The 24,534-nt window shown below is 37.8% G+C and overlaps 1 protein-coding gene across 3 annotated transcripts in view; it reads right to left on the bottom strand.

The window, feature by feature from the left end:
* The window catches only part of LOC104570138 (vitellogenin-1-like), a 40,185-nt gene that overhangs the window by 3,623 nt on the left and 12,028 nt on the right, over positions 1-24,534 (bottom strand). Inside the window, exons 11-34 of one of the 3 annotated variants that reach the window (XM_088526073.1) lie at positions 23,756-23,974; positions 21,567-21,784; positions 21,387-21,484; positions 18,449-18,573; positions 18,262-18,363; positions 18,059-18,178; positions 17,608-17,797; positions 17,352-17,445; positions 17,047-17,232; positions 12,126-12,270; positions 10,315-10,534; positions 9,338-9,507; positions 8,307-8,646; positions 7,936-8,207; positions 7,804-7,857; positions 6,720-6,905; positions 5,531-5,737; positions 4,782-4,924; positions 4,118-4,256; positions 3,092-3,227; positions 2,277-2,463; positions 1,781-1,878; positions 1,124-1,218; positions 859-1,018 (exon numbers count right to left, since the gene is read on the bottom strand). In XM_088526073.1, the coding sequence (XP_088382199.1) occupies positions 859-1,018; positions 1,124-1,218; positions 1,781-1,878; positions 2,277-2,463; positions 3,092-3,227; positions 4,118-4,256; positions 4,782-4,924; positions 5,531-5,737; positions 6,720-6,905; positions 7,804-7,857; positions 7,936-8,207; positions 8,307-8,646; positions 9,338-9,507; positions 10,315-10,534; positions 12,126-12,270; positions 17,047-17,232; positions 17,352-17,445; positions 17,608-17,797; positions 18,059-18,178; positions 18,262-18,363; positions 18,449-18,573; positions 21,387-21,484; positions 21,567-21,784; positions 23,756-23,974 (3,904 nt within the window). Of the gene's footprint in view, positions 1-858; positions 1,019-1,123; positions 1,219-1,780; positions 1,879-2,276; positions 2,464-3,091; positions 3,228-4,117; positions 4,257-4,781; positions 4,925-5,530; positions 5,738-6,719; positions 6,906-7,803; positions 7,858-7,935; positions 8,647-9,337; positions 9,508-10,314; positions 10,535-12,125; positions 12,271-17,046; positions 17,233-17,351; positions 17,446-17,607; positions 17,798-18,058; positions 18,179-18,261; positions 18,364-18,448; positions 18,574-21,386; positions 21,485-21,566; positions 21,785-23,755; positions 23,975-24,534 lie in introns of all 3 variants that reach the window. The other 2 variants (XM_088526071.1, XM_088526072.1) reach the window with 2 other exon arrangements.

The following is a 24,534-nucleotide window of genomic DNA, read 5'->3' as shown; positions in this document are numbered from 1 at the left end:
TTTATATAATAACATCAAGGATAATTTTTGTATTGGATGATTTTTATAATGTTGCAATTATCTCACTAGAAAGGTATAATGTAACTTAACAGGATCTCAGCTATGGCTCTGTTTCCTGACATACAGATAAGTACATTTCTGCTGCCATTGAAGTCAAGGAGAAAACAACCATTACCTTCAATAAAGTTGTCTCGGGTCCAAGGTAAATGGGAACTTACAGAACAAAACTGTAATGATGTTAAGGGAGACCATGATTATTTCTCCAGCTCCACATGAGAGGAAACTCTTCTACCTTAGGAATATTTCAAAGCATTTCCCTGAGATTGCTCCCTCAGGTGATTTAGACCAAAAATAGAATTAATACAATCTGCAAATGAGTATAGACTTAAGATCTGGCCTATTGCATTCATGTCCATTGTGTGTGACATCTGTGACGTTTGCAACTTGTTTGATTAAAAGAGGTCTACAAACAAAAGCTGAGATTACTTTGATCGGTGAAAATCACACAGATTTCAGTGGGTGAAAAATTAGGCCTGATTTCGCCTCTTGAAGAAAGAAGCTACTTAGTGTAAAAAAATTATAGTCAAGTTATTTAACATTGAACTGCACATAAGGCAGAGACTTTCGCTGAGTACAAATTCACTATGTTTACAAGTAGTATTTTAAGCAGTCAGTAGTTAATGAAGTTAAAATAGATATATACTGCTATTGTCTTTTCTAAGTAAACTGTATCTGCTTCTTTTTCTAGAATACATATATATATATATATATATATTTTTTTTTTTTTTCCCTGGCTATTGGTACTGGAAAAGTGAAATTGCATTTTCCCCAGCACAAATTACTTTCACATCTACTCACCATCAGAGCAAGTATCTTCTAGCAGCACCCACGAATGAACAAAAGCAGAACAGCTGTGGGCCAGTTTATGATTTGGCATTAGGAGTTCATTGTGCTTTTCTCGGTCATTATTTCCGCAAACTCCACAGGTCTTTCCTCTCATCCATGAAGCAACAGTAACCTACAAAACAGCACATCTTTGTAGGGGATACTGAAGTGATGGTCTGTTACACTGTAAAGCACTAAACAGTAAGGAAGCTAGCAATCTGTAGAAAAAGCCCAATACCTTAAGGATCACACCATCAAAAGTCACATTCTTCAGTCCATATGTTGGAGCTTCGACAATAACTGTTGTCCCGTTTTTATAAATTTTAATATTGCCTGTAAAAAGACGGTTCATTGTAAAGTGATCTACTTAATCTCAAAATAACCAAGAAACTGACTAGCACAACGTAAATTGTATTTTCTTTTGCAATATGTATGCATAAATATATTTTTGCTAACAACATGGAATGTATTTCTTCTATTGTGAAGAGAAAAAAGGAAAATAGAAAAAATCTACTGCTGGTCCCTATAGCTAAAACTGACTTTTGCATCCAGGTTATTAAGTCCTGAAGTGATAATAGCATGCGTGGAGCTCCTGCTAAATATTTGGAACAAGCACCTTCTTTATGCAAACACCAACAGGGACATACAGTATAAATAAGAAAGGGCTTTATTTACACCTCAGTTATGCTAGTGAAAAGGAAGAGTATACTTAGTATAGGCAATATAGGAACAAAAGTAATGCAAATCTGAAGAAAATAAAGTCTGTAGTTTTTCTTTGACTTAATCCCACTTGCATTTTTTAATGTTGACATGTTTCTGTAAAGTTTACAGAAATACAGTCTTGATGGTATTTAGTTTATAAGTTGGTCCTGGAAAGGTGGGTTTCACAGCTTACCTTTTTCATACTCAGAATCTTCACTGTGTGTTAGGACTGGCTCTTCATTGCATGTCACAAGAAGAGATGAATCTGGTACAGGACAGATTGTGATGTTTCTTGAGAGAAAAAGAAGAAAAAAAAAACATGATTTATTTAAGATGTGGAATGTATTTATGTAATCTATTTATGACCAATCTATTTATGACCAATGAATTGTTTTCTTTCCAAAGTCCAAAATTCATTGTGACTTTGGCTGTTGAGATTCAACCTGTAGAGAAAAGACAGAATGGGGACTTGTTGAGCAAGTCATCGAATAAGTGATGGGTTGTGAAAACAAAGACAAGGGCAAATAACAAAAGCGCTTAAGAAGGGGATTCCTTCCAGGACATCTTTCTCTCTCTGCAATATTTGACTGCAAACTAATTTCATGTGGGAGTGAGACATCATCCATCCCCAGACTAACTTTCTGAAGTTTTATATTTAGTTCTTCAGCATTCACATAAATTGCACTTACAGTGAGCTTGTATTTATGTGAACTTCTCTTGAGAAGGACTTTGGATCAACCTTTTTTGTAGTAATGATGAATTTTGGATGTTCAGTACAGTCTTGGGCCACTATCAGGCTGCAGCTTTTATTGAAAGAGTATGTACTGTTCACATGATCAAATGTGTTGAATTCTCCCTCGCTGACTTCACATGTGGCTGCAGAAAAACACAGAAAATAAATGGCAGATGTAACAAGGATACATGTGTTGCTGCTAAGTATTTGAAGGCTGCCTTGGAGATTTGTTCATCTAGCAAATAGGAAAGAATCTTCACTATCTCCTAAGCAGGAGTTTTCAAAGCTGCCAAAGTCTTTAAGGACGGGATACCATTATAGAAAATTAAATGCTGTGGACTATACTAGTGTTGATTTTGATTACATGATAAATATTAAAGTGATTGAAATGTACTAAATTCTTGAGAAACCATGATTGTTAACATTTCCCAAAAGTGTTAGACAGCAGCCAGCTAAAACACAGGCATTTCTTTACTGAAGAAAATTAATAGGACATAAATTCATGATCTGGCTCTATGCATCATCTGATGCCTCTCAATGCAGAGATAGTAACTTCTTAGAAGTGGAAAAAGATAATAGTCACTCTGAAAACCTTTACAGCAATTTAAAGTCTCTTTGTCACTTCCCAACAATAGTGCTTCCAAGTGATGGAAGTTGCTGAGAAAGCAGATGTTATGCCCTTCTTACAAGGAAAGACAAGACCCAATGATAGCAGAGGATGGATCTACAAACATTGCTTATTTATGAGACAAGCATGCAAGTAATATTTACATTGATCTTCTTGTGCTATTTGTGAGGCTATTGCAGGAAGGAAATTCCAAGCAGTGATATCTTGAGCCTCATAAGTTGAAGATGGGCCTAAGGGCAGAGTGAATGGAATTCGGAATGCCTGGTAGTAAAATGTTACCTGAAAAAGAAGACAGGAAAACAATTTAAGTTCAGCTGGACCACGTTATTCAAGATATAAGTGCAAACAAAAAAAAGACCATCTTGAGAGAAAAAAATGAAAAAAAAAAAATCCTGAAGAAGTATTTCTGCAATTGTAGTTGCATTAGTCACTTTAGAATGTGCCCAAGCCTCAGGGTTCTTCTGTGAGGAACTATTGTCTTCTGTTCTAGTGTCACTTCCTGACTTTTATGAGAAAGGGACACTAGAAGCTAATGCAAATAGAGAAAGTCCAAGTGATAACTAAGTGACTTCTTAAAAAAACAAACAAACAAAAAACCAAACAAGTTAAGTAACTGGATAAGTGGATGAATGTGTGTGGAGAGGTAGGCAGCATCCATTACAGGCTCAAAATTGGCATAATGCGCCAAAGTGGTAAAATCCTTTACCATGATTACAAACAAATTACATTTACCAAGAGAATCAAATTAATGCCTATCGTGCTTACATTTTCATTACCATATATTAAAAGATCCTGCAGTACTAAAGCAGCATTTAAAGTTAAAGACAAACTAATTTTTCCGTTTATGAATAGCAAGCTGTTTTTACTGTGCTACAGAGTCGCATGGGAAATTTTTCAAAATGGAGCACAGGGATTTGGTGGACAAGGGCCAATTAATCATTGGGATGCTGCAGACGAAGCCTATGCAAACTGTTCTGCAAGTACAACCTTTCTAGTTTGCTGAAGGCAGGTTGTGTAAGTAGGTATCCATACTTGATTAGACTTTAGGGACACAGTAGCTTCCCTAAGAAGTAATGTTTTGCATTTTTTTTTCCCTTTACATTAAATATCAAAAATTTTATTAGCTGAAAAATCCATTCAAGGTGAGGGGGGAAAAAAAGGACACGTACCGTAGAAGTTTTAACTACTGCATCAATTGTTCGTGGAGATGTTGCAGCTACCCTTACTGTAAATTCATGAGATGGATTTCTCTGATGTGCTTCTGAGAAGCCCAACATGAGTGCTGCTCCAGGAACATACTGCATGAATCTAGAGATAAACAAGATGTGACAAACTCAGGTCCACAAACAAAGGATGAGGATTACTGGCAGTTCTGAAAATTTGAGAAAAGAATAGCTGAACTGAAAAGTCAGAAAAACATTACTTTGTGTCAAACTAAATGTGTCATTTCATCCACAGGAAACACATTGTTCTAATTTTAATCATCTTGGGCTTTTTTTTTTTTTTTTTTTTTTTTGAGAAAGAATAAAAGGAAATTTGAAAACAAAAGACATTTTGAACTGAAATATCAATTCAAAATCATTTAATTTTGAAAATAAAATTACAAAGTATCCTCCTAATATCTGAAAACTTGACACGTTTAATACAAAATATGAGGAAAATATAAGGAAATATGAGCATACATAAAATATTTTGTGTGTCATTGAACTTGTGTTTTCCATCAAAAATAAAAAAGGTTGGGATGAGTTTCGTTCAGTTCTTTCAGTTTTTTTATACAGCCCAATCCATGTGAGGAGTGCAACACAACACCCTAGAAGAGAACAAATTACATACTCTGAGCTTGTCCTCTTTATCCAGGATGGAAGATTTCCCCACTGCACCTTCAGCTGCACGGCTGGTTTCCTCGCCATCTGGCCCGTGGTAGCCCTGCCTTCTATCCTGTAGTCCCGGCACTCCTTGCCCCATCTCAGCCTGGCCTTTACCAAACAGGGAAACAGTCACACGCATTTCTGACTTGAAATCACAGCACAACTTAATGCCATTTGAAAATTTAAATGTTCCTGCCTTCCTGAAACTTCAGAATAATCTCTGCTGCCCCTAAGTCTTTCCCTCTAAACATCCTCATGGAGAAATTTTGACTACATCTGGAAAAATGTGAGGCTAAGTAGAAAATGACATTCCTGAGGCTGTGCTAAGCTACATGAAGATGTTCCTTCTCCAAAGCAGCCACTGAAACATTGTAGCTAAGCGCAAAACTGACAGAATCCCAGAAAAGCAAACTGGTATTGAAACAAATAATGAAGAAATAATAAAGCAGTCAATTTTTAAATTTTCTTCAAAATTTTACATCATATTTTGATGCAGCTTCAAAGCATACTTACTTAGAAAGTTTTTTTTCATAATTTGAAAGGACGGGAAAGAGATATGTGCAATGTTTGAAATTTTATGAACATCTTGTGAAACATATTTTAAAATATGTATGTTTCCCTGTTTGATTATGCTAATCAGCAGGTGCTATATCATTATTCAAAAAATTCTGGGCTTTCTAGAGCTCTCGCTGGCAAAGCTGACTGCGTGCTTACCTGTGCTTTCAGAGGCAGTATTACAGCATCAGCACATGCTTTCCAACTGGTTTCAGCCAGCTGAACCACAACTAGTTGCACATCAACTTTGGCAGCATCAGAACGAACATATGCTGTAGCTTGGTAACCTTGATTTCTGTTGTCACTCCTTACTGCCTGTGCCACAATCGTAATGCCAGGTGGAATAACTTCTCCCAGGAAGTTGCGCTGAAAAACAACCCCCAACCATCTGTGCTTAAGTATTTCTCAGTATTCGCTTGGGAACCTACTGTCCAGTTAGGCTACAGTGATAGCAGGGAGTATTCCTCATCTTTCATCATCCTGGTTTGTTGCATATATTTCCATACCCCAAATATTTTATAATAAATCTGATTAGAATCTTAATTATTTCATTACAGTTTTCAAAGACATGATTGTTTGGATGCAGATTTCAAGATTTTTCTGAGCTATCTCTATGCACTTTTAAAGATTTTGTTTGTTATTGTAATATTGGAAACATATATCTATGATAGATTGCAGATATCTTCAGTTCATTCACAACATAGGTGACAGACTTTAAGACAACTAATTGTTTTGGAATCCTTCTAACTCATTGAGTCTTCTTACACATTGACTGTATTTGCAGGGCTATTTGTTCTATTATTATGTAGACCTACATTAACTTAGTACAATTAAGTGCATACCAAAGATAAGGATGATCAGTGCTTAACAGGGGTTTATATATTGCAACCAGTAATAAGCATGAAGATTCTCATTTTAGTTACACTCTACATGCTCTCATGACCTGGTCTACTGTATTTTAAAATAATTTGGAGAATTTAAGCTTAAAAAAAAAGTTTAATCTATTTATTTCCTCACCAGTCGTATTTTCTCTTTTGAAGGTTTCTATAGGAAAAAGAAAATTCTTTCCCATTTATCTTATAACGCCACTCCCTTCAATTTTTATCCTTTCCAAATCCAAGTTTTCACGTACTGCAAATACTAAAAGAAAACTTGCTCAGGAAAACAACAAATGAAACCCTGAAGTCAAGCGAACTCACGCAAATGTCAAATTACTTTGACTTTCAATTTACAAACTCAGCATGCAAAGTACTTCCTGGGCTTAACTCGGTTAGGGTGCAACCGCCTCTGAAGTTCCAGCTCAGCAGTCAGCAAATCCTACCATTTACGAGCAGATTGCAGAGACTACCTCACGTGTTAAGCTGGAATCACTCCGGTGATCAATGCCGGTTCCTCTGCTAACGTGGCTCCTCCGAGAGCTGCTGCCAGGATTTCCTGCGTGGTGGTGGCTGCTGCTGCTGCTACTGCTGTTGCTGTGACTGCTTCCTGATGCGGAGGAAGATGATGAGCTGCCTGATACCTTCTGATCCGGATGCTGCAAACAAAAACATGCTATGAAGCTACGGCACGGCTTCTAGATCCAGGAGACATGAAAAGTGTCTGCTAATGGAAGCTGTTACTACTTTAGCTTTACAAACACAAAGACACAGAGGTAAACAATACTACAGGTCAGGATTCATCATTGTAAATTATATTTTTACAGCATAGCCATCTAAATTGGAGTTATCAGTATCAATCTGAGGCTCAGCCATATTTTCAGTGTGATTCTTTTTATTCTAAATATGAAATGTATCAGGTAGGAATGTGTCTTGAAGCCAGCTGTACCTCTCTGCTGATTAGGAAGGCTATGTAGAGTGACTAGAAATGGGGATTTCACCTTGTAGAGGTCTAACACAAGACAAGGTGAAACCCTCATTTACTAAGTGATCAGAAAGCACCCATTTTTAATTTAAAGTGATGCAAAAACATCGTCCTTCTCATAAGCAAGGTAAATAGCAACTTTCCAGCTAACACCTCCAAAAGCCACTATACGGACAACATTTCTCTGTACCGCAATGCATAGTCAATCTGGCTTCTGATACTACCTACCTGCACAATAAGTTTGCTTTACTGCCATGATTGTCAAAAAATGAGAAGTTAACAGGGATTATGTTTTTATATTTCCTCTATACTTCTTGTCCTAGATTTTACTGCACTGTACAGTATCTAGTCCAAAGATGTCCTGACCAAAAATTTGTGATTGCAAGTGCCACAAGACAGATGATATTTTAATAACATATCAGCTTACTTTGGGGCTCATCAGTGGTATTACTAAATAACAAATAAGGTAGATTCTATAGAATGCCTGGGGAGATGAACCTACCAAATCCCTTTAGTGACAGCCTTGGTTGTCACCTACAATGACAGGAATGCACGCTTAAATTTGGACCTACCCAATGGACGTGGCCAGATCTGAAGCGGAGCTGGTACACTTTTGGAAGGTAAGTCTGCAAAAATTCCAAAATAAGTTATAGCCAGCAGCTCAGTGAGGATCTCCTGCTAGTAGTAGTCATAGCATTAGAAACTTTTACCCATTCTGTGGAAACGTCGTAACTACTGTGACTGTTAAACTGGGACTTGACGTGATTTGTTCCAGCTCGCCTGTCGTATCTGCTGGAGTGCTCCTGGCTGTGGCCATGGGGTACACTTTCACTGCTGCTGCTCCTGCTGCTGCCACTGCTGCTGCTCTGCATTTTAGGCTTCTGCTCATGAACACTTCTCCCTCCAACAGCAGCACTGGCATGTGGAAATGAAGTGGTCTCAGGATGCTTTCTGCCTGCAGCTTCCATACCAGATGCTCTGCTGCTGCTACTACTGCTTTTCCTGCTGCTACTGCTCCTACTTTTCCCACTGCTGCTGCTTTGACTGCTGCGGCTCTTGCTGCTGCTCCTACTGCTTTTGCTGCTGCTGCTGCTGCTTTGACTGCTGCTGCTCCTACTGCTGCTCTTGCTGCTTCTACTACTGCTCTTGCTGCTACTACTACTGCTGCTACTTCCACTACTGCTCTTACTGCTACTGCTGCTACTGTCACTACTACTGCTGCTGCTGCTGCTGTCCCCAAAGGGATAGAACTTCTTTGCTTTGGCTTTAGACTGTTTTGTTTTCAGATTTATCTGGGAGCCTCCCTGTGAAGCCCTGCTGTCAGAGTCACTGCTGGAGGGGCTGCTCGTTGTACTCTCAGTGCTTCCACTGGCGCTGCTGGCACTGGATGATGAGCTTCTTGATTTTCTTGTCCCCTAGTCAAAAGTACCATTGGAAAAAGATAATTATTTTTCTATTCCCATGTAGAAAGCTGTAAGTAAAATCAGATACAGAGTGCTATGAATCTCTTTGCCGTCTCAGAGGATAGCAGCCTGTGATAGCATCCTTGCAACACATCACAATAAAACCAATTCATAATAGTGTGTCAAAAGCACAGCTAAGTAGAACCTCAAAACCATGTGTGAAAATGAACACAGGTAGAAATTATTGATCATAGAGTTATGTAACTAATGTTAGTGATGGCAGCACTGTAGCTGTCTCAAGACATGTTGTTTAGGAGGTATTATACCTTTTTGCAACAGTTGCAGTAGCTAGAAAGAACAGACAATCTTTTGGGCACACAAAATCTTTGGCCTTAAATAATTGTGCCAGAAATCTTTCTAGAAAACAGTAAAATCAACCTACTCTCCCTAATCTCCTTCACCTCACCTACCAAAAGAACCACCACCAAAAGAAATGAACTTAAAAAAAACCCCAAAAAACAAAGTAAAACAAGAAAATCACCACAAAACTGTGGAAAGACTTGTGTACCTAAAAGCTTCTCTTTGTTTTACATTTTTTGTATACTAACTAAACAATGAAGGCTACTTAGTAAAAACAGTATAAATAACCATGCTTTGTGTATTGTCTCACACATATCTGGAAAGGGGATTTTTACAAAAGTACCTGGCCATCAGTATCATCAAGGATTTTCTTCACTCTTTTAACTGCTTCTTTGCTGGAAGATGCTTGTGTCTCTGGATCTTCAAATGTTACTAGCCGTACCATTTTTGTAGGAGCTTGGGCCCCTGCTTGAATTGTGACTTGTATTTTTTCAATAGGTACCTCTGTAGAAACTGAAATTGCAAAAAAATTAATATTAGTAAATGATCAGAAATTAACATTAGCAACAGCTATTAGTAGTAAAATAAGTCTTTTCAAATAATTTATTCAGTCTTTCACATCTGAAAATGTAAATGTTTTCTTCTGGTACCAAGTAACTAGTAAAATACTTCTTTAAGAGCTGAAGTGATTTAACAATATTAACACAACTCTATTTTTTTCAAGTCAAAAAACTGATCAGTAGATCTAAGTCACTGAATTGGATTGCTTAAACAAATAACACTGTGGGATAGCAAATCAGGCATCAGAAAGGAACTGAAACCTCATTCTTGACAAGCATTCTTGTAAAGAACAGCCCAATGGCCATTAGTGTGATACTTAGGGGACCAAGATTCAGTGGCCTGCTGTGCTTTCATTTCTTATGAAATTAGGGATTAAGACATTAAGGAGCAGATCCTGGCAAGGTTAATCCATAATTCCCTTTAAGAGCCTGAGTTTTTAAGAGTGTAGCTGCAGGACACTACATCAGATCCATTGCCCATATCCAATTGCTCTGTGCCAGCATCTTAAATCCAATGTTTCGCAATAGCGCAGATCAAGGCCGCCTCACGCTGCGCCGTACGGACACTCGTTAAGGAAGCTGAGAAATCACTGCTCAAAGGTCAGGAGAAACAAGATTCCTGCCACATGGGCAACCTGCAGTACTTGCAGGCTTGAAAGCTGTAACAGTAGTTCTGATGGTTATACAACAGATATATATACACCTATATACACATACAAATACACGTTCATTAAATTCTATTTATGCGTAATGTATTTACCTGGTTTGAAGCTCACTCTAACTGAGTGTTCTCCAACAAGGTAATAAAGAGGCACATTTTTGATAAACGCTGCATGTATGCTTTTCCTCTCAGTGCACATTTGAACTCCAAATGTACTTGCATTGGAGCACATGGAGTGAACAAATGGTTCCTTCCGGGAAAATGAGTGTCCAATGGAGAAGGAATTTTCTCTTGAAACATCTTCTGCAGACTGTCTGTCCTATTAGGTAACACACAAGTCATGTTAGACAAAAGTAAGAGCAATTCTAGCATGCTATGACTCCTTTTTTCAGTAATAGGGTAACACATATTCTGTAAAAGGAATTAACCAAAACCTTGAGATAGGAAGATTATCATACAGAGCAACTTGTTTTTCAATACCATGAAGTTATTAGCTGAATTGCTTGATTACACTGTGTAGAGTAGAAAGAGCTTCAGGATCTGGAAAGTTGTCTCTCAAAAGTAATTCTAATTATTTCATTTTGTTTTCCCTGGGCTTTAAACTACATTAACAGAATCTAGGTAAATTTCAGTGTGCTCTAGACCACTTCTAGTTCTTTAATTTATGATTGGCCAAACTACTAAATCTTTATCCAAGTCCATGCAAAATCTGTCCAAGTTGAAGTCTAACAAGAATATAAGGATATATAAAGTAAGAAGATCACAGAGATTTTCTTGATGGTCAAAACGTATTAGACATTACAAATTTCTGCTCCAAAGTATAAAATACATATATATTAAGCAATGCTCCCAGAGGAATGAATTAAAATTAATTAAAGTAAGAATCAAATCCATGAAATCAAAGCTATGATTTCCTGGAGCAATGAAGCAAATAGCTGAAGACACATAACCATAAGCTTTCATTTTATATGTTAGACAAGGTTGGCAATTAAAGTTTTGCTCAGATTACTATGTCTGACAAGATTCTTAAGTTGTATGAGCCATAATAAAAAAATGGAATTTTAATGCTACTCTATTTTTTTTTCCTAAAGGAAATTCTAATGATCCAGAAGATGCTCAGGTTAGTGCCATTTTTTCAATTGCTGCTCATTTAAGATTACCTGCTATATTTTAAGACTATAACACAGAGGCACAAAGTGGAAGAACTTGTCTTGTTCCAGCATATTGGAAATTTCTGTATTTGATTGAATATTTGCATATGGGCCTTCTCTGTAGGAAAGTGCTATACTCATCCTCCAGTTGTCTCTCATTTTATCTGAAAACCATTTAGAGTTGCAGGACTACAATGAAACTGAAACAGGGCAGTGTATTCTTTGCCCTTGTCAATCTTGCACTGAATTAATTGTCATGGTGATGTCTTCATGATGATCCTTGGTGCTGGATTTTACTGAAAACTGCAGCTTATGAAGTCATTTGGCTTGACACATAAATTGATATCCATCCATGAATTAGGAGAGGCCAGGCCTAGAAGCATTACACTTGGTTTCACTAGTCAAGTACTGAAGCATCAGGTGAAATTATTATGCCTACCCCAGGCATGTAATGATTACTTTATGGTTACAATAGACTTTAAAGATTGTGGGCCAATCCTGCAGATGGCAGTGTAAAATTAATTACTAAAGAAATGCTCTTGCTTCTGAAAATGGTCATGCAAGTCAGATATGATTACACTCCAGATTTTAAAATAATGTTCCAATAGGGCTATTTGTGTAGTTAGATTGAACTTGACCTACTTTGAGAGACATAGCATTGGTCAGAGGTGAACCATATATTTCCCCCGTGGATAGAAAGAAGTGGTCTCCCGTTGATTAGAAGTCAAAAAAGAAACAGTCAGATGCTACATGAGTTACCCTGATGTTATCAGTCTCGCCTGATGCAGAATCTGAATTGAAGGACATCTTCATTATGTCAGGCACTGCTTCAGGTAGAAGAACTGGAGTCATCTTACTTGCAGCCAAATCTTCGACATTTCGTGTGACAGCAAATGTCTTAGACCTGAGGAATGAACATTAGAGGTAATCTGCTGAGGAAAAGACCTGAATAGCATCTTGTAGCAGGTACTCAGCAACAAGCATCATACTTCAAAAAATGCTTTACAGGTATTTACACCATCTTTTCTGCTACTGATATATTCAAGTAAAGAATGAATAAAAGCTTGGACCCATCTCTGGGGCAGATAGTTCACAGTTGCACTTTCAGACGATCATGTACAGGTTAAAAGCCCGTAGCTGATGGAATCTTTGTATGCCTAACGCATTTAAGAATAGACCACTTGGAAGCCTGGCTGTGGATTAAGATACTAAAGTCTTGGTTCTCCTACTTGTGGATTTTGTTCTTTAAATTTTTTGAACCCACACCTGTGTATTTGCTGCTGAACTCACTTCCTAAAATGCTACAATTATATAATACTGGTGTAATTTCAAAAAAAGAACATTAGAGAGTGGTGGTTACTAAATGCTGTTTCCTTTGCAACTCTTGTTAAAGCATAGACAGGCTTAAGAAAGAAGCCTAGACTCATCAAAGCAAGTCTCTGGAGCTCGAGCTAACTGTACTGGTACCAACTCACAACATGGCAGCATCAGAAGGTTCAGAGCCTATTTACATAAAACCTTCAACATGCAGATTCCTATGTTGTAGGCTAAAGAGTGTTAGGATCCAGCTCTAGCAGCATAAGATGCAACATGAACCTGAAGCTTTTACAGCTGAATATCCTTAGGTCCTGAGTAGTTCAGGTTCTTTATAAAGTTGTGACAGTGCCGTGACAACTACAAATTTTGTCTTAGATCAGGGAAACATTTTGAATATTGAACACTTTTGAGAGAAGAAACCTCTTTCCTTCAGCTAATAGCATTTGCTAACTCTACTTTATTAGCCATTAGCCATCAAGTACCTTGGAGCTCAAAATTCCCCATGTATTGTTGCTGATGTATGAAGTGCCATGGGGTCACTGTAGCACGTCAATGGAGATGGCCTTTGTGACAGTGAATGGAAAGGTGGCCTTCCAAATGGTCTCTATTTTAGCATGGTCCACACTACTAGCCTGAGAATTTCCTATCTAACCTTTTTGAAAGATGATTTTGTATTCATTTGATAGTGCTCTCTTCCTCTTGAAGGCTCCTGCCGTGCTGTGTGCACTGTAAAGCACACAATTGCACTTCATGTGGAACACCTCAAAAAAACGTGTGTCACCTGTGGGCTTTGTTTTCTTTTCCATCTCTCTCTTTTTTTAGATAAGGACATGACAGCAATGCTCCATGCTGGGTGAGAGTAGAACCTTGAAGAATGGAATCTGAAATAAAATATTCTTCCTAACAAGCTGAGTGGATAAAAGAAAATACAAATCAACTTGCATTTCAGATGGCTCATCTAGGTAAAGGGACAATGAAAGGAAATGGCTTTTTATTTTAATCCCATTCAATAATTCAAATGACCACTGAACTGCAGGCTGGGTCTCCAAGGAGAAAGCTCTGGGGATTCTTTTTTTTTTTTTTGTATTTTTTTTCTTTTTTTTTATGCCAATAGTCTACTTCTGCACCTAATGAAAGTGGAGGATCGATTCCTCCCTGTTGAGCGCAGAGAGCTGACAAATGTAGCTGCATCACAGGTGACACATGTCAATGTCTGCAGAATCACACGACACAGTAAAAATAGGCTATAAGAGCCAGCTCTGGTACTTTAACAAGAAAAACAGTCACAAAGAAGGCCTAAAGCTATGGTATGAAAGAATCTGTTCTCTCTGATCCCACACAAGGGAGAAAAATAAAAGGGAGATTTTCCAATATGTATTAGTGTATTTTTTTGGATGAGAGAAGAAGCTGTGCTATAGTACAAGCCAAATTCACTGCATGGGAAAGGGGTAGGCAATTCATCTCCATTGGGTCCGTTAATGTTTCAGTGAGTGTGGCCTTACACACATCTCTGACTCAGAGACACAAGAGCTCAATGTCTGTTTAAAACAAGAAAAATAAGTCCCAGACTATTTTTACCAGGTTTTAAAGCACAGCATGAAAACATATCTAAACAAATGAGAAGCAAGTGACAATCCTAGCTAGCACCAGATCCTACACTCTTGTTCCAAGCAGTGAAATGAAGGTCTTTCCTACCCAGTGTCATCCTGACCCTGGTGCAAAGATTTTATAAAAACAAAGACATGGAGGGTGATGTCGCTTCCCTCCCCATCTCCAGACTCAGGGCTCACGTGAACTCATGAACCAACTCTTTTGCATTTTCCTTTATATATGTTGCATACGCGTTGTATACAGTGCTGTAATTTTGTAATTCATATTATAAGATGCAATGTGAAGCAGTTTCTGTATTTCCTGCAGTTATAGCAAGTAAAAACAAACCCAAGAGACAAATTCTATTCAGGATTAAGCATCCACTTCAGTAGCCTGTCATTATGAATCTGCGATACATTTGCAAAGTGCATTCTCTGGCAACTCCCCATATTTATACTTTAAACAGGCTCTAATTTTTCCCGAAATTTATTTGAGTTTTACTTCTTCCTGTAAATGTTGTTAAAATGTATAGTTAAGTAGCCATCTGTAGTATACCAAATAATTATGTTAAAAGAACTTTAAAAATAACTATTATTTTAAATTAAATTTAACTTTGACAGTATTGAAATGAAGCACATGCTATATATTCTCTACATAGCATGATTAATTATTTTGCTCTGATTTTTCTCTAAAGAGAGTTGAGTCTTTAATATTGTGCTTTGTCTCCTGGAAATTTGGCTCTTGGAAATTCATATAAATCCCACAGTTGTGACAGGTTATAACCTGTGTGGTATATATGATATAACTGGGCTAAATGCTATTGAAAACTGTTTACTTCTCTGGTCTAGCTGTAAGAGATGACGAGGGAAGTAATAATATACCCTAACGGGCTTTAATACCACAACCCAATAGCAGACAAGTCACTGACCATCAGGTAAAGTGCTTATATTAAAATATTTCAAACACTGCGCAAGAACAACTGAAAGAGCAATAGCTTTCTAGAACCATTTCCTTTAATGGAAAATTTAAAGCTCACAAGGGATAGTGTCAGAATATCTCTAAAAATATCAGATTGTCTCCCCCCCCCCCCTTTTTTTTTTTGGAGGAGTTATGCAAAAGGAAGAGAAGGGCTCTTTCAGATTAAGCTTTTGAAATTGTTTTTATATAGAATATACACACATTCTTTCTCTCTATATGATGATGCCTAATTGTTTCTCCTCGTACTTTTCATATTTTACTTTGCTTGACCTCCTCAGAGATATATTTCGACATTACATTCTCCAGTTACTGCTTAACTTTCATTGTACTCATTGCTGTTTCATTTTTCTGTGTGATTTCCACTGGTCATTTGTTTTGTAACAGTGAACTGGAATGTTTTTTTTGGGGGGAAAAAAAAAAGGATGGTGCTAAAAGTTAGCTAGTGAGTATTAGCTTCCTTATATGCTTGCCATTATAGAGCTATTTCCAGCTGAACACTTCATAAACGATAATGCTGCAGGGTCTAGAGCAGGGCTTGGGCTGGAACGTATAAGCTTCTCTGCTATAATGTCCTCCTTCCAATACGAATTTGGTCCATGCTTTGTGGCCTGTTTTTTAACCCTTTTCTGTCTGATTTGATCCCCCTCCCCGCCCCAAGTCAACAAGCGTTAGTGAGAGCAGCAGGCTGCTATCCCAGATGACCTTGGGAAGGTGCTGGTGCTGTCATGGTTTTCACAAAAGACCAAACAAACAGCTTTGGGTTGTAGTGCCCAAGAAGCTCTCACACACCTAACCATTGCTCTGTGAATTGTGGAGGCACTCATTACACTCATGTAATCAGAAGAACTTAATTACAACCACATTTGACAGAGTGGAGGAATCATCTCTAGGAGGAGGTTGTGGTGCCAAATGCTTAAGATGATGGTCTGTGATCACTGAGAAGCAAGGAAGAATTAGCCTCTATGGTGGCTAAACTGAGGGACCTGCAGAGCTCCCCTGGGCTAGCAGCCATGAATGCTAATTGCAGTTGAATCAAGCAACTAAGCTCTTTTGTTACAGCCATATTTCTAGAGTGGAATCTTGTTAACATTTCTGGGGATTGTGTAACAGCTGATTTCTTTTGTCAGTAAAGCTTTTTTCCTTTGTAATGAATTTTCAGCTTGTCTTTCTCAGCGTCTTTTTCGTGTATGTGTGTGAAGGTTTTCTAAGCTTTAGTCTAATGCTTTGATTCCTAGGACATACTCTTTCTGTTTTCTCCCTCTCTCTGTGTTTGTATTTCCATCTGTTTTCATTTGTTTGGCATCTGGCTACAACAGTCTTCCAGTAACTGCATGAACTGATAATAAATCAAGCAGACTAAGAGGCAAGAAAACCAGATGCCAGCTACAGGAAAACCAGATAAAAACATAAGAAACACCAAGTCCTCTACACTTTAAGGCATCAAGCACAAACATATATATGGGTTGTCTTTTCTAACTAGTAAGATTCACGTGACATATCTTACCCAGGGTCTTCAGTACAAACTCAGTACAAATCCACGCATTGGGATAGAAGTTTTATGTCACGTGTGCTTTAAATAGCTTGGGACTCTCAAGGACTTCAAGTTTCAAGTGAAGGCCACAGGAGACAGCATTATTTCCATGCAAAGGTTCATGTCACTCTGTTCAAATTAAATAAACTGCACTGGCAATTACCCAAACTGTCAGTTGAAGGCACAATCCTTAAGCAAAAGATTCATCTTATTTGGAAAGATTCAGTACTGCTACATGGAAAGATAATAAATGTTGTAGCCTACCTTAAAGTAATAATGTTAGTTTCTTCTTTACATGCTGGAATTTCAACTTTGAAGCTTTTTTCCTTCATATTGACAGTGGCAACAACACTCACAGGGACGTGAACATTCACTTTGGTACGCGCTTCCAGTCCTGCCTGGATCATTTGTGTATTGATCCCCATTACAACAGTCATGTCCTTAGCCATGCTGAAAAGTTAGAATGTGATGGTAAAATTATGTACATACAGTAAATCTCTGTTGAATTTTTATGACAGGCCTCTGTCACTTGGAAATATGGATTCTCTTATTCTAGGCTAAATATTTACCTTAGACTCACTTTGGATCGCAGCCTAATGTTGGCATTTAGTAAGTCACTCAGTCTGAAATCTGACCTTGGAGAAGGTGTAATCTGTGCTTGAACTATTATAAAGAAAGTAAACAAAATGTTTATATATAAGTTATATATAAAAATAATGTGAAAATATGAAATATGTATAATATGAAAATAGGAATATTTCATTTTAATATATATATATAAAATAAAACCCACATTTGTATTGCTAAAGTCTTGAAATACATTACCATTTCCTGCTGCTTTTGTGACAGAGGCATGATAGAAGCTTGTCTCCAGTGGGAATCCAGAGCAGGTAGGCACAATATGGCGCATCTCGGAGCACAGTAAAGTCTTGGTCCACTGCCTCCCTACACCATTTTGAAGGCTATTGATTAATCTCCTTACTGAAGGGATTTTTTCATCAGGTCCATACCATGCCTGAAATTGCAGAGTTCAACTTGTCTAAATAAGCAGAACTTGAATATCACAACCTGTGGCATTAACTGTTCCTCAGAAGAATTTCTGCTATCAATGATTATAGCTAATCCTGATCAAAGTTTGAACTTATTTGCCTCGATTAATACTAGGGACAAAAAAAAATCTTGAATTAAAAAGTTAAAAAAGCAAGGGAATGTGTGTGGCATTTTTAAATTTTTAAAAGCTTTTGATGCTTATCCAGTGATGTTATTGAAGTAATACCTGCAGTGCACTTTGCATGGTGTTTTTGTCAAGTCCGCCATAGTATAACTCTTGGCCATACATCTTCAGGTAGCCTGACAGAAAAGGTTTGTCACTAGAGAAGGCCTTCCAGTCTGAAAGCTGCACGAGAAGAAGGAAGTTTGATTCTTCATAATATTTGGGATATGGTAACCTTAGAGATTCTCTTTTTCTTGTGAATTTACCCTTTTTAGGATTTCCTTGAAATCATAGTCAGTCTCCCAGTCTTGGTCAAGGGAGTAACCTTTAGCAAACATCTCCTGCAGCCCTTCAGCTCTTATTCCCACCTGTGGGAAGTAAAAAGTGTAAATACCAACTGGATGATGTTCAAAAGCAGAGGTTAGATGGCGACCTGCAGGAAGACTCAATTACCTCCAAAGGATCAGCAACTCTTCCAAAGAAATGTGTCCGCAGCTGGGACACTGCCATTGCTGGAATTGTGCTGCCTGCATTATTCAATACCAAATATTTAGCTGCCAGGCCAGTCATAAGAAAATCTACAGAAAAATAGGCAATAACACACAGCACAGTTAGTTATTAAAGCCACAGTTTGCAAATTGTAACATTAGAAAACTGATACAGCATGACATGAGAAAGGCCAGAAAATCCATCTATAAAGTTGATGTTATAAAACAGTCATAAACACAATATTCTGTGTATTTGAACTATTAATGGACAGAATTACAAGTCTCTTGCTCATTGCATAGCAGTTATGCTATTTTTTCCAATTGTTTCTGGTAAATCATTTACATTCAGTCAGATTTTGTAATACCATTTTATGAAATGCTTTTATGAGACATCATTCAAGGTAACTTGACAAAGGAGATCAGAAATGAAGACAGATTTGCCATCCTTTGCTAACAGTTTAGAGAAAGTGATATAGATGTCCTATAAGGACAGATGGTGAGGTGTAGATTTGTCTCCAAAATGACTAAAGGGCACGGTAATGTATCTAGTTACCAATGCTGTAATGTTAACGATTTCTTTACATGAAATGTTCCAACTGTTAAATAAATGTTAACTATCATGTAAACTCTGAACAAACGTAATTGGTGTGCATTTTCTCTACTTTAGATTTATCATCTACAATGTTCTTAAATAAAGACAGTCATTGCAAAGCATAGTCATATATTCTCCCTGATCTTGGTGCAGTTCAATATAGCACAGCTTTCTGAGTTAAAGTAATCCCTAGGCTTCCCTAAATTTCCTTAGATTTCAAACCCAACAGAATATGTAGGCATCGCTGTCATGCTTCCTTTCTTCCAACTCTCCTCCCTCTTCTCTTTCAACACTAGCTGGAGGACAGGGAAGTGTTATAGGTGTCCCTGTGTTAAATGTCTGCTATCATCACGTTAGACACAGTTCTACACAGTTTCAGTTACAGTGTGTAGAGCATAAAGCACTATTCATGGTAGCCAAGTGTGACAGATTCCAGATTAGAGATACTTTCAGCTGACATTAGCGGTTATCATTAAAAATTCATTATCTAGCACCACAAAGATCTGATGCTGAGGGCACATTTTTGTTTGTAGCATGAGAAGAGGTATTGCAATACTGCAGTCACTATGGTAACTCCTATAGAATGGGCTCATGGAAATATATTTCACCTGTGACTAGTGGTGACAAATCAAATCAGAAAGGTGGTGGATGGATCCTCCTCCACACTGGTGTAATATAGGACTTAGCCAGCTGAATTATCTAAATATAACATCATCATGTTTGAGAAAAGAATGTCGTTCCTTAGTCTTCAGGAACGGGAGATCTAAACATCACATCCGCATACCAACCAAATTCCTGACCCTTATCTTCACCAAGAAAGTAGTCGCAATTCACTGAGATGCTACATTCTCAGGCTAGAGGGAGAACAAAATAATTCCTTCCACACAGCCCTTTGCCAGCTACTGTGATGCGTACAGAACCCTTCTGTCTCACTGTGTGAACACTAAGACAGCTTCATTTTAAAAGCAAGAATAAGAAGACAAAATGAGTACCTAAGACTAGAAACATGTACCTGCTTATTACTGGAAAGTTTCCCTCTCCCTGAATACATTTTAAATGGTACAAAAGTTCACACAGCACGTATTAGTGACTGTATTTCCTCAGGCACTCTCTGCCTCCATCTCTGAGGTAGCAAGCGTGTGTAATACATACAGCTGTGGTCACTATGTGGTATATATTATACTTATTTCTATTAAACAGCAGATTACGTGGTCTTGTAAAATCTATGAAACAGGGGAAGGGCAACAATAACATCTACAACACCATTCCAAATCAACTCCCCCTTCAAAAAAAAAGGCAAAAGTACTTGCACACTTAGCACTGCGGGTTTCAGAGTCTCTTTTCCTATTGATTACTTTGAAAAGAATCTTTACGTGTACTGATAAATAACAAAAGTGCTAAAAACTTTCAAGAGTGCTTTTAGAAAAAGAGCATGTGTAAGGAGACTATAGATATATTCTTCCTAGTCTGCCAGCTACATATGCCAAATAACTGAGACTGCTATGGTCATTTACATAGGGGAGTTGTTTAAAAAACAACAATCTCTGCTGAGAAAATAATATAATGGAAAATGCAAATAGCTACAGTTTGGCCCAGCAACAGCCAGTCTCCTAAGCTCATCCTCTCCCTTCTAACTACTAATGTTCTTGATTTTTATATTTAGCTTCCACTGATATCACTGGTCTGCTTCCAGATCCTGCATATGGATCTGCTCAGTTTAATAAATAATTCTTTATTAGGAAAGAATTATTTGGTAGGAAAGAGCAAGGAAAATCTGTAGCAATAAGAGATGGATGCTCATGGCTGCAATGAATTGTAACATCTCAACACATTCAGTGGTTGCTGCGTTACTGGCCACTCTTGAGGGTGAAGAGCATTTAGCACCACATTTGAATTCAGCAAGAGTTGTAGATGTTCACACCGTAGAAATTAATCCACTTCAGCAGTAATTTAAGTCCCTTCTGTTTGTTTGGTGCTGAACAATGGTATGAAATTTGTTAAGCACCGCTGAGACTACGGCATTTTATACAAGAGCATGTGCCTCACTGGCTAATGAAAGTGGAGGATTAGAGCCCCACAAGCCCTCTGGTAATTTCATGCTGGCAGTGTACAATGCAAAACACATTCTCAAAATGGAGAGGCTGAGGTTTTGTTTCTCTGAACACAGGAAAACATGGAGGAGTAATATGCAACTATCAAGTAGAACTGGAATCGTATACTATATGCTTCCCCCTGCTACATACTCCCATGTATTTATTTCTCTACAAAATCTTCAGGTTCTGAGCATTAGCGGGAGGAAGTTGAACCTTACCTTTGAACATGCTGAAGCGGAAAACCTTGCTGAACTGATATCCAGATCTGTCAAATTTGGGGCTTAGTACTCTAATAGCCATCCTGCAGGCAGAAGCCCTGAAAAGATTCAGCGAGCGCATTAACACCCCAGTAAGTTTATAACAGGTTCGTTTAGAGAAGGAACACAGATTTTCCTTACATTTCTTGGACATCTGGGGCTGTGCTTCTCCCGAGAGCCCTCAGATAAGAATAGATGAAACTTGCCACTTGCATGCTAGGTTCCTTCAGCACAGCATCAGCTATCATCATCAATATAGGAAGACCTGGTTTGGTTTCAAGCAAAACTAAGGCAGCTAACATTCGCAGCCGAGGATGCATTTTGTGATTCAGGAAAATTTCAAGAGTAATAACCTGTACCTGAAAATAAAAGACACGCTTAAATTTACCATATGTTTAAACAGTTTGCCAATAGCTTTTTATTATCAGTAATGATCTTTTCATCACTAGTAGAGTACAAATCTGTATTAATTTAATTTTTAGGGCAACAAAGTTTCTGGTTTCATAGTTTGAAGGCTGGAAAGGGCATTAGGGTAACGTATTTTGACTTCCTATACAATCAAAGCTAAAGAACTTCTTTGGATAACTCCTACATCAAACTTATTACACCTTTCTGAGCTAGAGAAAAATATATCTGCAGCATAATCACTCTAGGAACACAGACTTCAAGAACTCACCACCTCTCAGCCCCTGAAAAATAGTTTCATCGCTTGCCCCTAGCCATAATGGTAGGCCTTATTTCTAATCATTTGATTTCCTCAAGTCTTTTATGCTATGTTGAAAGTCAAGCTACTACCAGAAGTCTCTATGCCCTGTAGGCAATTTAAAACTGTGAATTAATGCAACAAATACAAGACCACATTACTACTTGTTGCTCATGTGTTTGATCTTTACAGTATTTATTATCAGACCAGACTAATTTCATACTGGAACATCTCCAGTTCCCATGAGCTTCACTCAAAGCTTTGACCCCAACTTCAGGCCAGCCTTGGACTGTCTGGTACCTTCTGGCCCCCACCTGCACAGTGCACGTCCATGCTCTCTGAGGAAAGCTTTCAACATGCTTTGGAAACAGCAGTCACAAGGATACAGTAGGCTCATTTTAATACGACTACCTTGGCATATAAGGCAATAAAAGTGTTAGACCACACGGTAAGACTGTTTAATGCAACGTGGGTGTGTGGCTAGCCACAAACCAGGGACTAAACTAGTTTGGGGACAATGAAAGATAGAGCCACACTCCTTAACAAGCTCCAGATCAATTGTCTCCAGAGCAAATGCACAGAAAATGGATGCTAAACAGTGGTCTGGGTCATATGTGGGAAGCTGAGCCAAAGGGTACTCACAGACATAGCATCTTTTTTAAAATACCAAATCAACTTCTTTCTTTCCCAGAAAAGACCCCAATTCCTACCTTCATTAGTCTCCTCCACCTTACCATTTCCACACTTAGATTCTACACTTTAGCATACTGCTTCTTTATCCCTTTGCTTAAAGGAAATTCCTGTCACGCTATTGTCAGTGGATCAATACATGCACTCAAACTGGGAGTTATATGCAAAAAATGAATATAATGGAAAACTGATACAGATTAATAGGAGAATGGCTAAATAAAGCCTTTTATTTTCCTTTTTATGTTAAGAATGGTCTTACATAAAATAAAAAATTTCAATACCAGGAAAAGAAATCTTGAAAATGCAAGGCTTCCTATTAGATGCAGACTTTTTTCAGGTGAAAATGATAGCAGAGTGATGGCTGTGGTGGATGAGATTATGCCTGTGTAACCATTGTATGTGATATCTAATCATTATCTTGTTCAGGGACAAAAGTCACATTTAGTAAATGCTCTGTTTATGACTTAAACCCACAATGTCTCTAAATTTGTAATTAGGATGCAAACCTCTAGTATCTATTTACAATAAGATCTGGTCTTGAATTACAATTAGATGTGACACTCAGTATTAAATGTCAATTCTCAGAAAATCTTGTTTTGTGGTTCTCTCACATACCGAAATTGAAATAGCACTAAACACATTTTGGTCAATAATTTAGCTTTTGGTCCTTGGAAAATAAAATGTTTGCAATAGAAATGCTCCTTTGTCTTCAACAAAAGAGTAACGAGTGTACCCTTTTAATGGCATTTTTTGCTGCATTTTGAAATAGAGGTTAATGTCAAAAGGTATAAGAAACGACCACTTAGGATTGGCTAGTTATTTTACATATTACAACTCCATTTGAAAAACTGGTATTCCTGGTCCCTGCCTCCATCATCAGTTAGGAGTAACATGTACAGTTATCGTAAGTGCAAGGCAGACAGCTTTACTTCCTTACCATTTTTGGGTCTTTCAAGCCTATGTTTTTCAGAGCCATCACAGCAGTTGCATGAACCCTAAGGGGCAGATCTGAAGCACCAGATGCATATCCCGGCAAAAATTTTTTGATGTGCTTGATGCTGGCTGGATGTCCCACATTTGCAAGGGCTTTCAAGGCCAGGGAGATCTCTTCTGTGTTAGACTTGCTCAGTGCCTCTCCTGCAAAGCCGTGAAGTAGCTAAAACCAAAGCAAAACAGATTTTCTGTTCAGTTATAGCTCTTATCTATATCCTGTTCCCTCACCTGTGTTTGAGGTTTGACTTTTCTTTTATAGTTTCAGTTTGTTCAATTCACTTATTGTAAATATTTTGAAAATTCTTTTTGTTCTTATGAATAGGACATTTTATTCAAAGAATGAATATAGTCAAGAAAGCAGCAATGAACAGCTTCTTCATCCCTATGCCTTGAAGTTATTGACTAGAATTTTTAAAGACAAAAATAATGGTTAGGGACTAGTCCAACTGCCTTTCAGTGTAGGTTAGGAAGCTGGTAATAATACTTTGTGGATATCTCTCCCTGCTGTTTAAAGACAGGTGCAAAAATGCAGAACCTTAGTTCTTCATACCCTTAAATAAGATTACATTCCTGAAGGCAGAGATAGTGGTAGTGCCCTTCGCCTCCAGCTGTGACAGCAACTTTTTAGTGAAGATTAATAACTGGGAATGAGATCACCAGGTCTTCTTTGTAAGCAACTGGATCACATCTTACATATGTGGCAAGATTAGAAGATGTCTGAAG

The sequence above is a fragment of the Tinamus guttatus genome, unplaced genomic scaffold (genome assembly GCF_059628265.1).
Source record: "Tinamus guttatus ecotype Peru unplaced genomic scaffold, ASM5962826v1 Tinamus_guttatus_pri_ptg000242l, whole genome shotgun sequence".
Classification (NCBI taxonomy): domain Eukaryota; kingdom Metazoa; phylum Chordata; class Aves; order Tinamiformes; family Tinamidae; genus Tinamus; species Tinamus guttatus.
The sequence above is the reverse complement of the archived record's forward strand: the minus strand, read 5'-3'. Positions and strand labels throughout refer to the sequence as shown.